Consider the following 12,756-nt stretch of genomic DNA (forward strand, 5'->3'; position numbering starts at 1 on the left):
TTAATGAATTGCTATCAATGAATGTCATTGACTGTATTTTTTCTCTTACTATAGATCCATCCATAGATTATGAAACTAATTTAGTTTTATTTAGTTAATTATTCAGTTATGGTGTCTAAGATGGCGTCTAAAACCTAGCGTCTGCAAGATGACGTCTAGAATGTGGTGTCTAAAGGATAGTGTTTAAAACGTAATGTCTAAAACGCAATTTTATACTATAGTGTTGTATTATACATATTTGCTAAAAAATAACTACTTTTTACGCTATTAAACATATAAAATTTTAGTAACGAATATTACTCAGTGTAAAAAGATGGATATATCAAATGAGTCGAATTTGTATAGATTAGAAGGGATTGAAAAAAATCAAGCAGGAGGTTTGATTATTCGGAAGAAACCCTCTGATCATACATTTAAGAAGCCTCAGGTATCTGTCTTGGGTCTTGACAAACTTGCAAAACGAAAAAGACAAGAAAATTCACAGGAAGTTAACTCATTGAAATCTGAATCAAGTTCACTAAAATCAGAGATTAAGGAAAGAAAATACAGATCTTATGCTGAAGAAACTCCAACGCATACTGGCGGGGTGAACACTGAGGCACAACAAAGATTAGAAGCACGATTAAAGCATCAAAGATTGAGTGCACAGGACAAAAATCATAGGCACAATTATAAGGACAAAGATCGGAATAGAGATAGGGATAGGAATAGAGATCGATACAGAGATAGGGACAGAGAAAGGAGTAGAAGCAGAGACAGTGTTAGAGATAGTAGTAGACAAACACCCTTAAGGTTTAAAGATGAACCTCAAACTCCAATATTTAAAACGAAGGATTCAACATCTAAAAGTAATTGGGATGATGATGAAGATGAAGAACCAAGAAAATCCAGTTGGGATCATCCAACACCCAATCTATACAATATTAGAGATGGTAGAGACAGTGTTAGAAGTGAATTTACGCCTTCATATAAATATAACCCTTGGAATAGAGATCGAAAAGCTAGTGGTGCTACACCTAACATAATTGGGGAAGAAAAAGAAATGTGGGACTTGTGGGAAGAAGAGCAACAAAGATTGGATAGAGAATGGTATGCCTTGGATGATGGAGAAAATCATGCGTTTGCTGATGTTTCTGAAGAATACACCCGTAAAAAGGAAATGGAATTGGAAGCAAAAAGACAGAAGCGTCTTTCCGCACAACAGCGACAGATAAATAAAGATAACGAATTGTGGGAACGTAACAGAATGTTAACATCTGGTGTCATCAGTTCTTTAGATCATGATGATGATCCTGATGATGAAGGAGAAACCAGAGTACATCTCTTAGTCCATAATGTTGTTCCACCATTTCTGGATGGTCGAATTGTATTCACTAAACAACCGGAGCCTGTTGTACCTGTACGTGATCCTACTTCTGATATGGCACTTGTAGCAAGAAAAGGGTCTGCTTTGGTACGAGCATATCGTGAGCAGAAAGAGCGGAAAAGGGCGCAAAAGAAACATTGGGAACTAGCTGGAACTCATATTGGTAATATCATGGGTGTACGTGATAGACACAAAGATGATAAGGAAGATCCAGGTCAAGAAACTGACTTCAAAGCTGGCCAAAAATATGCGCGTCATATACGAGATGAAGTTACTGGAGAAGCTAAATACAGGTCCATTCAACACCAGAGGAGAAGTCTTCCAGTATTTGCTGTACGACAAGAATTGTTAAATGTAATTAGAGAAAACAGTGTAGTAGTTATTGTTGGAGAAACTGGCAGTGGAAAAACAACTCAATTGACTCAATATCTTCATGAAGATGGTTATAGTTGCTATGGTATAATTGGATGTACACAACCAAGAAGAGTAGCAGCTATGTCTGTGGCAAAAAGAGTTTCTGACGAAATGGCTACTGCTTTAGGAGACAAAGTTGGTTATGCTATTCGTTTTGAGGATTGCACTTCAAAAGATACTGTTATTAAATATATGACTGATGGTATTTTATTAAGAGAAAGCTTAAGGGAAGGAGATTTGGATCGATATAGTGTAATTATCATGGATGAAGCTCATGAAAGATCTTTATCTACTGATGTCTTATTTGGTTTATTGAGAGAGGTTGTAGCCAGGCGACATGATCTGAAATTGATCGTAACATCTGCTACAATGGACTCTAGCAAATTTTCAGCATTTTTTGGAAATGCTGCAACATTCCAAATCCCAGGTCGTACATTTCCAGTTGAAGTATTACACGCCAAGAATCCAGTAGAAGACTATGTTGATGCTGCGGTGAAACAAGTGTTACAAATTCATTTGCAACCCCGTTCAGGCGATGTATTGGTCTTTATGCCTGGTCAGGAAGACATTGAAGTTACTTGTGAGGCTTTGAAAGAACGTTTAGCAGAGATCGAATCAGCTCCTCCACTTTCCATTTTACCTATTTACTCGCAACTACCCTCGGATTTACAAGCTAAAATTTTTCAACGTTCAGAGGGAGGTTTACGAAAATGCGTTGTAGCAACAAATATAGCCGAAACTTCATTAACTGTCGATGGAATTGTATTCGTCGTGGACTCGGGCTATTGCAAGTTGAAAGTTTATAACCCACGAATTGGTATGGATGCTTTACAAGTATATCCAGTGTCCAGAGCAAATGCTGATCAAAGAGCAGGAAGAGCAGGACGTACTGGTCCTGGTACCTGCTACAGATTATACACGCGAAGGCAATATTTAGACGAACTACTATTAACTGGAGTTCCAGAAATACAGCGAACCAATTTAGCAAATACTGTATTGTTACTGAAGTCTTTAGGTGTTCAAGATTTATTGGGTTTTCATTTTATGGATCCTCCACCACAAGATAATATATTAAATTCTCTGTATCAATTGTGGATTTTGGGTGCATTAGATCATACAGGACGTTTAACACCTTTGGGACGACAAATGGCAGAATTTCCACTAGACCCACCACAATGTCAGATGCTCATTGTTGCTTCTCAACTCGGTTGCACTGCAGATATACTTATTATAGTTTCTATGCTGTCAGTGCCTTCGATATTCTACCGACCCAAAGGTCGCGAAGAAGATTCTGATTCAGCTCGAGAGAAGTTTCAAGTACCAGAGTCTGACCACCTAACATATTTAAATGTGTACAATCAGTGGAAGGCGAATGGTTATTCCAGTTCTTGGTGTAACGTTCACTTTATTCACGCGAAAGCTATGCGGAAAGTAAGAGAAGTTCGACAACAGCTGGAAGAAATTCTGAAACAACAAAAGATGGAAGTTGTAAGCTGTGGCACGGACTGGGACATTGTACGGAAATGTATTTGTTCGGCATACTTTCACCAAGCAGCTCGTTTAAAAGGTATTGGTGAATACGTGAATTGTCGTACTGGAATGCCATGTCATCTTCATCCGACGTCAGCTTTGTTCGGTATGGGCTTCACGCCAGACTACGTGGTGTATCATGAACTTGTGATGACTGGCAAGGAGTACATGCAATGTGTGACTGCTGTTGATGGCCACTGGCTAGCCGAGTTGGGTCCTATGTTCTTTAGCGTAAAGGAAACTGGACGAAGCGGACGAGCAAAAAGACGACAAGCCATGCAACATTTACATGAAATGGAAGGGCAGATGAAAGAAGCGGAGGAAGAAATGAAGGCTAGGGCGCAAGAACAACTTGAACGTGAACAAGCTTCTATCAGGAAGTAAGTTTCTTGTATTTCAAATTTATAATACATACAGTGTCCCATAAAAGTATTTGAATTACCGTAGAAAGCTTAATATAAGTTTTTTATAATATTTTTCTGATATTTTGTATCATTAATTTTTATGGTATTATTTTATATTGTTTACAGGAAGGAGATATTGACGCCAGGTATCAGAGAACCGGGTACACCTGCTCCTTATCGTAAAACTCCAAGTAGATTGGGGTTATAATTGTTCAGATTTTCAGTGAAATGTGTAAAATATTGTAAAATTTTTAAAGAAATACAACAACAAAATTTTTTGTACAGAGGCATTTTTTTAATACAGATACACTTCCCTACTCATCATATATAGGTACATTTATATTATACCAATTTTATTAGCAACATCAAGCGCATCATAATCACGCGTTAGACGTACATACGCTTTCTTTTTACCATCTGGCCTAATTAACGTATTAACTTTAGCCACATCAACGTCGTACAGTTTTTTAATGGAAGCTTTGATGTGGTATTTATTCGCACGAGTATGCACGATAAAAACTAATGTGTTGTTGTCCTCTATCTTTTTCATAGCAGCTTCAGTGGTCAATGGAAATTTGATGATATTAAATGCATCCATACTGAAAAAAATAAAATTATTTTAGATATTTTTCATATAAAATTATAATAAATAAATAAATAAAATGATACATGTCATAAAATATATAAAATTAAACGTATGTAAGTAGGTAGATAAAAATAACACAAGTATTTAATACTTACCGATTTCTATTTGGGACAGATTTTCTCGCATATTTCGGGTCCCTTGGTGGTCTAAATGTTTTTGGCCGATAGAAGTGGACAGATGTCCTTATTTTCCTTACTCTTGATCCATGAACACCTTTCAATACCTACAAATAAACACAAATGATCAATATACAAATATATATATATGATAAACCAAAAAGTTCATTTTTTATGATTTGATATATCAGCAGTAGACTATATTTTTATCACAGTCATTCAACGAGATTCCCCAACATTTATCATCATGTATATTGAAATAATTTACTAAGTTTACAATTAATCAAATTTTTTTCATTGATATTATGTATATTAACCTTTTTCTGAGTTTTAAGTGCTTTCTGAAGTGGGGCAGCTGTTCTTCCACCCTTAGATGTTTTCTTCGGAGGTTGAACATTTTTTTTAGATTTTGCAACTACTGGTTTCGCAGCAACTTTAGGCACAGGTTTTGCTGCTGGTTTTGCTGCAGGCTTCGCAGAAGTTGTCGTTTTAGCAGCTGCGGCTTTCTTTGCAGTGGTGGATGTTTTCGCAGCTGGTTTTGTAACTTTTGATGTAGAAGCTGCAGTAGCTGGCTTCTTCTCAGTTTTCTTTTCTGTTTTTTTCTCAGCTGGTTTGCCGGCTAGAAAAAATAAAATAAATAATCAAAATATTATATTTTGTACATCTTATATTAGTCAAATATTTATAACACAAAGTTCTTAAGGAATTGTTGTGGACAATTTTTAGGTTATGTAAAACATGCAAAAGTTTAATTGAAATTATAAATTTCTTTCAAATTTACTATTCGAAGATATAATAAATATTTTAATAATATAGAACAATAATATAATTATATACATATCGATACTTTTTTTAAATATATACAAAACAGACAGCAAGCCACATGTTTAGGGTTGAAATTGAACACGTGTTTATTAATCAAACTTTTTACATCACAAATTCGCATTAATCATGTTTTATAAGTTTGCTTAAATTAAAACATTTTTCAAACTTGTTAGACGGAATTTAAATGTTATTAAAAACTTTTAAATATACCTGACTTTTCCGTGGGCTTTGGTTTAGGAGCCATCTTGCTAAAAAGAAAGAAAGTCTTAGCCGGAAACAGACATGTGAATAATCAGTGAACTACGTTAGACGTTTACGTGTAAATTCAATTTTATAAAATAATAACTATATGATTATAATACAAAATTGTACGTTTCGAAACATTCCATGTTCAGTTATAATAGTAAAATATTTGTATTTTATAATTTACACAAAAAAAAAATATTTTAACACGATAATGCAATTTAATAAAAAAAAGAATATTTGCACATACATTTTACATTTTACATTTTGGTATTGGTATTTTAGATAACTTTTACTTATCGAAAACTTATGAGAAAAATTTTATTTTAATTCTAGAATATGTAATTGATTTGTAGCAGAGTAAATTAGATGGTATACACCTGCCGTAGCAACCAATGTTTTCATTTAGTTCAAAATTACTTATGTTAGCAATGGGTAGGCAACATATAACACGCAAATGCTTCTCTAGTTCTTACTGTATAAATATATATTTAAACATAGCATAAATATTAAACATATGAAGTCTTCAAATGTGTATTGTACTCATGTTTCAAAGTGAAATTATATAAATAAAATATAATATAATAATTTATAAATATATATTGTAAATACAAAAGGCTGTACAATTGTATATATTTGCATTACAATATAAGAAATATTGAGCAGTATACAGTGTAAATAATGTTAGAAACACGTTCAGCTATTTACAAAATGATTGAAGTGGCACGTGATGATAGACAGGTATGACTTAAAAATTTTGTTCTTATGCGAGTATAATTTTTAATGAAAAATAATGAACAATTCATAACTTTATAGTTATACTATTGATAAGCATTTTTAAATCAGACTTAGTACGTCAATTGCTGCCGGACATCCGGTAGAAATTAAATTCAAATCAAATTCAAAATTCGATTCAGTAATTTTATCGATTAATATTTTTCTTCAAAACATAATAATTATGAAAATAGGGAATAAGAAGCAATTACGTTTCTTTATTTTAGATTAAAACATTTAAAAATATATTTAGATATTTAATAATAAGTTTATTTCTAATTTCTAAAGTCACATATACTGCTAAAAAGTTAAATTTTGAGACAAATGTACCAAATAATAAAATAAAAACGTTTTCTAGGTTAATAATTGGCCACCACCGTTTTCATCTGATATGACGAAATATAATGAAAGAGATTTTGATCCAATTGTTAGACGTTCATGCAAAACGAAACGCGTATCTTTGAAAATTGCAAAAGCAATTGTAATTGGCGATGTTTCGGTTGGAAAATCATGTCTAGTAAATCGGTAATATACCACAATATCTATTTTTACTTTACATGAAGAAAAAGTAAACATAACATTGTTTGCTTTCCAGATTTTGCCACAAAATATTTGACAATAACTATAAAGCAACAATCGGTGTTGATTTTGAAGTAGAAAGGTTTGATATTCTGGGTGTACCTTTTCATTTACAAATGTGCGTTCATTTCGCGTTTCAACATATTTTATTATTTAATTTCACAATATTGATAATAAATATTATGTTAAAAAATAGAAATTTATTATTTGTTTACTTATTTCAGATGGGATACTGCAGGGCAAGAAAGATTTAAATCCATCGCTGCATCTTATTACAGAAGTGCAAATGGTATAAAAAAATTTGTTGTTATGAATGTGTAGTAAAATATAAAAATTGTATCAAAGTTTTATGTTATAAATATTGTATTTTAGTAATCATGGTTGTTTTTGACTTGGCCAACTTAATATCTTTGGGACACTGTCAACAATGGTTAAATGAAGCTGCTCAAAGTAACACGGAGCCATATTACATATTCTTAATAGGCACAAAACGAGATTTACTGGTAAATCACGCAGAATTTATTGACATATACAAAAATCGAAAGTAAATTATAAGGAAATAGTTAAATTTCTAATGCATTAGATGATTAACTAAATTAGCAAAAAAAAGACCTTTAAATTTTTGTATAGGATATTAATTAAAAATTGTATTAATTATACAATAATCTACAATAATTTAATACAGTAGCTTTATTTAATATTACTTTAATTACAATAATTACGAAATACTTAAATTATGTTGTTATCATTGATTGACTATAACTACAAAATAAAATAAATGTTTTTAGTCCAATCAGGTATATACAATAATGGAAAAACGAGCGGCTGAAGTAGCGCGGAGAATGAAAGCTGAGTTTTGGGCTGTTTCCGCTAGAACTGGAGACGGTGTATCAGAATTATTCACAAGAGCAACCGTATTATCTTTTCATGCCATGATTCTACATGAGTTACAAAATATGAAGCCGGAATCAATTAACATTGGTTCCGATTTAATAAGTACGTAGCACTATAGCTATAAAATAGATAGAAATATTTTGCGAAATTATGAATATTCGTTATATATCTAAAATGTTATTATTATATTTAATTATAATATATTATTATATCTAAAATGTTTTAATACCTTACGACATTAAACAATCTTTTCTTAAACCATTAAATCTGGTTATCAGCTATTTACTATTTAAAATTAATTTGATTTGGATTGTATTAATTTTTTATTTCTAATTTTTACTCATTCAATTAAAAATGATAAAATACGTTCATATTTCAGCTTTAAATGATCAACGAGAAAGGATTAAAACAAGGAAAAGAAGAAATACTTGTTTCGATTGTTCAACGTGAATGATATTTCTCAGAAATTTATTAACCACTAAAACTTGCTCATGAACAATAGTATCAGGTACTAAGATTTTAATTGAGACAAAGTAATATATATGTGGTAGATATATCTGCAATATGTAATTCATACTGTTAATTTATATCGTGTATGGATATTCTGAGTAATTTTGCATGTTCATATTTCTAATAAATGCATAAAAATCCAAAAAATAATAAATCATAAAAATAATAATCAGTCTAATTATCAAAAATAGATTTATTATCGTAACGTTGTTCAAATACCCCGCGCGTGAAACAATCTTCCGGCTACGTAACGTATATGGACTCCATCCGGCAGTCTTTCTTTCTTTCTTACTCGCACTTGTCTGTCTTTCTCGAGATCGGATTTACTCGGAAAAAGTACGTTCTTTACTGATAGACTCGGTAGATAGAGTTGGCGATAATATTAGACGAAAGAAATCGCTTCATGTGTTCGATGTCGACGTGTCTGGCACGCGCACGTCTGCACGTATATGAATTTCGATCAGTGGTGAATCCAGTGCAGTTAGAATTGTCTTTCCGCGAGTGTAACGGATCAAGCGAAGAACCGAATTGACAAAAAAGTGTCATCACATGGTCATTGCGTACCTTCCCTGAAAGAGATCGGACAGAAATTTTCAATTAAAATCTCCTTCGTTCGAAGACAATTCCTCAGGTAAGTGTTATGTTGCATTCCAACAGGTGGTAGTTACTAGTGCTCGTATACATTATATATACGTGCGTGAAGATCATCGATCGAGGAAATGTGTAAAAAAAAGTTCGTGGAATGTAATAACGGTAATTTCTCGGCATTGCTTCTTGCTTTTCTTTTATGAAAAATATAGTATATTCTCCTTACTTGTATGTATACATATATATCTTCATGAAATAAAAATCAGTTTTCAATAAGATGTATAGTCATTGATATAATTTTAGTTAATTCTCGAAACTGTATATGTTACAGTTATTTCTATCATTACTATATGTATTTGTGTACGGGTATGTTGTTTTAATTATTAACTCTATTTAATTTGAATCGTTACTTCTAATTATTTATTATTAAATTGATTATGTTATATATAAAAATGTTTGGAGTTAAATATTCTTTTTGTTATGAGTAATTATGAATTAAATATTTATATTTATTATAATATTTATTTTATGCATTTTCATAAATCGTGTTCAGAAACTCATTTCCTACATTTATTTCTATAAAATTAAATAATTTTTTATATATACCAAAAGTTCTTAGTTTTTCATAAAACAATACAAATTTATTCTACGAGGAAAAATGAGAAAAAAAATGTTACGAATATTAGAATGGATCGATTTTTCCACATTTTGAAATGCACTGCAATTGTTTAAGCCTCGAATTCGCTAATGTTTGCGGCACTAGATTTTTATTTGTGGAGAATTTTAAAGAATAATGTTTATGCACAATAAAAATTAATACGCATCTGGAATTAACAAAGAATTCGTAATGTACTCAGCGAAAATGGAGGAGATTAACATGTAATTAATTCAATTTTTGCATTTCAATACCTTGAAGTCAAACTAACACAAATGTATCATTTATCAAACAACTAGTTTTTTGTTATAATTTTTCACTTGATATATGGTAATTTTTCATTTGTTCTATTAGGATTAACTATATAATTATTCACTATTCATAACTTTTTATTGATAACGCTATAGTGACTTTATATTGTAAATTAAAAATTGAAAATATAGTATATGTTATACATATTATCTTAATACATATATTTTATAATCTGCGATTCTTTTGTATAATCGGTAATTGATAGCGTCATCACATCAGTCAGATACAAATTTCTTAAGATAGTATTACTTGCTTAAGATATTTAAAAAATAGCACAGCTCTTTTCATGCCTCTTTTCACTTTATCAAGAGGATAAAGTATATTTTCGGCATAATCGAAATAAATAATATATATTTTTGTTTTTGAGTTACTTCTTATAGTACAATATTATATCATTCTAACTCTTTACATTCATAAAACTTCAATAGATCAAACGATATCAAAATTCCAGTTATTTTAAACTAACTTGTGTAGTTAAGGAAAAATATAAATTCACAATACTATAAAATCTGATTTATTCATTTTTATCATGTAATTTATGATGTAATTTTATCGCAAGATTTTTCTGTCAATCGTTAAATTTTTGTCATTCTTTTTAGAAACTCACTAAGGGTAATTTGTATTGATATGTAATTGTAGATAATAGTGAACAAAGTATGTTTTAACTTTTTCGGTAGGACAGTGCAAAAGACTTAGGTGTATGTAGACTTTTATGATTGTATGCATTTCATATTTACGTGCGTCATGCGTTATAATAACAAAGTAGATAGAAGGCATAAGCATATATTGAAATGAGTTTCAAAAACTGCTTATAAAACGGTTTTATGACAGTTGATTTATAGGATGTTCCTGTTTTTGGTAAGCAATATTTACTTACTGTTTTGCCGACGTTGTTTATTCTGTATCAACATGACAAGTTATGTTTTGTACATTAAATTCTTATAATATTTCGTCCGTGATGTTTGCTATATTATAATAAAAATATACTATACACAAACGTTTCTACAAGTAATATTATATAATTTTTACTACATAGAAATATATCAATGGGGAACATTTCCGAAAAAGGGAAACTTGATTTCTTAAAATTAAAAGATATTAAGTTAAAATTAAGACTCGATATCGCTATCAATCTTGTAGATATCACTGTCAGGTACAACAGTTTTAACACTAATTTTCCATAATTCTTGAAATTTCACGATACAGTATAGTAATGTTTGTAATATACTCAGTCACGATTAAAAGTATTCGCATAGACTAGCTTATCTTGTTGCAGGAAATAGTATATTTGTATTTATATTACTGTAAATTATATATTTTATTATGAATTGTATAAATAAAATACAATTTCACATACATAGAATGACAATGTAGATGAAACAAAATTAACGGTTATATGCTTTAACGGTATTTCCGTTAAATGCTTATACATCATAAACACCTGTATGTCTAATATCTCTATCGAAATGTTTTGACATAATTTTGAAACACAAGGAATTTGTACATCAATCATAAACAATGACAAATGTACATATGAATATATACATATGACATATGTACAAATGAATATTGCTTCGATTTTTCTTTATTATATACAGTGACTCAAAAAATCGTTTGAACATTAACTATGAGAAACTTTTACAACTATGCATATCATATACGCCATACGAGGTTTTTGAGGATTTATAATAAGGTGAGGATAATAAGTGGTAAAATTTAATGCAGAAATATACGTCGTAAAAAATTTATGTACAGTACAGATTATCATTCTATAAGTAATAGATAATTTTATTTATCAATACAGATAATTATGATAGATATTTTATAAATTGACAGTGACGCATTTTAGGGAATTTGAGCGATTCTCATTCGTAAAGTATGTATAAATTATACGTACAAATAAAAAAAATAGATAAAAATATTATATCTTTAGAACAATTAAAAATATTGAAATCCAATAATATATTATTTTTGAAAAAGGTTGTAAATAAAACTTAAAATGACATTGAGAACAATCGTTATTCGGTAAAAAAATATTATTTCTTGGTGTAAAAGTAATATGTAGAATACGTATTAGATAAACGGTATATGTACGTATTAGTAAACAAAAATTCGTCTCGGTTAATGATTTAATGATAATATCAAAAACAATTATAATATGAAGTTACAATACGAAAAGAGACAATGCAATTAGGGAAAGGTATTATCATGACGTTAATAAGTTTTCTACGAACGTAATTCATTTCACGTAATAAGCCAACGCAATTTTTCAGTTAATCTGTGATTTAGGATGATATTCGAAATATGTTTCCAGGGAGTACATTATATATTTATATAAGCATGATGAAACGTAATGAGAAGTTTTTTTACCTTACAATTATCCAGTTCTTGTTTTTAACTACGGTTCATGTTGAATAATACAGTCATTTAAGTGACAGTAAAATCTTACCACTGTCTTATTGATATTAGGTAGCGAGTAACAGGTGCCATCGAAATTTCTATAGATAAAATCAAGCAATGAATTAATTAATAATCAATCTCATAAAAAAGTTGATTAAAACCTCATAGTTATATTTTTACAGTGAAAATAAAGAAAATGAAATCATATATGATATAAACAAATAAAATTATGAAATAAATGTTGTTTAGGAAGCTATATACATTAGTAAAGTGTGTATTAATGTCCAAGAAAATGCTATTTAACACATAACTTATTCAGTTGAAAACGGACAAAGTTACATATCCATCTATAAAACGCTTATTATATATACTTAACAACTACATCTAGCAATTAACAATCAATAAAATTGTCTAAAATTGCTATAATGATTTTGGAACTTAGAATACTGCTTATCAATTTTTCACTGTAGCCTGAACAGATACTTTCAAATATTTATACA

At 30.2% G+C, this 12,756-nt stretch overlaps 3 protein-coding genes across 3 annotated transcripts; 2 read left to right on the forward strand and 1 right to left on the reverse strand.

The window, feature by feature from the left end:
- Window positions 1–117: 117 nt before the first annotated feature.
- Window positions 118–4,000, forward strand: LOC117236434 (pre-mRNA-splicing factor ATP-dependent RNA helicase PRP16). The gene is made up of 2 exons (XM_033499375.1): window positions 118–3,690; window positions 3,841–4,000. The coding sequence occupies exons 1-2, from the start codon at window positions 314–316 to the stop codon at window positions 3,920–3,922; spliced, it is 3,459 nt and encodes a 1,152-aa protein (XP_033355266.1). The 5' UTR covers window positions 118–313; the 3' UTR covers window positions 3,923–4,000.
- On the reverse strand, window positions 3,987–5,599 carry LOC117236435 (60S ribosomal protein L23a). Its single transcript, XM_033499376.1, has 4 exons — window positions 5,512–5,599; window positions 4,794–5,095; window positions 4,456–4,583; window positions 3,987–4,313 (listed from the first exon to the last, which is right to left on the reverse strand). Exons 1-4 carry the CDS (start codon window positions 5,543–5,545, stop codon window positions 4,052–4,054), a joined length of 726 nt encoding a protein of 241 aa, XP_033355267.1. The 5' UTR covers window positions 5,546–5,599; the 3' UTR covers window positions 3,987–4,051.
- A 365-nt stretch (window positions 5,600–5,964) lies between these two features.
- On the forward strand, window positions 5,965–8,437 carry LOC117236439 (ras-related protein Rab-34-like). The gene is made up of 7 exons (XM_033499385.1): window positions 5,965–6,285; window positions 6,677–6,843; window positions 6,914–7,015; window positions 7,122–7,186; window positions 7,270–7,400; window positions 7,686–7,893; window positions 8,171–8,437. The coding sequence occupies exons 1-7, from the start codon at window positions 6,226–6,228 to the stop codon at window positions 8,239–8,241; spliced, it is 804 nt and encodes a 267-aa protein (XP_033355276.1). The 5' UTR covers window positions 5,965–6,225; the 3' UTR covers window positions 8,242–8,437.
- The last annotated feature ends 4,319 nt before the right edge of the window (window positions 8,438–12,756 follow it).

Source organism: Bombus vosnesenskii, unplaced genomic scaffold, assembly GCF_011952255.1.
Source record: "Bombus vosnesenskii isolate JDL3184/JDL3185 unplaced genomic scaffold, Bvos_JDL3184-5_v1.1 scf7180000013349, whole genome shotgun sequence".
NCBI classification, from domain to species: Eukaryota; Metazoa; Arthropoda; class Insecta; order Hymenoptera; family Apidae; genus Bombus; species Bombus vosnesenskii.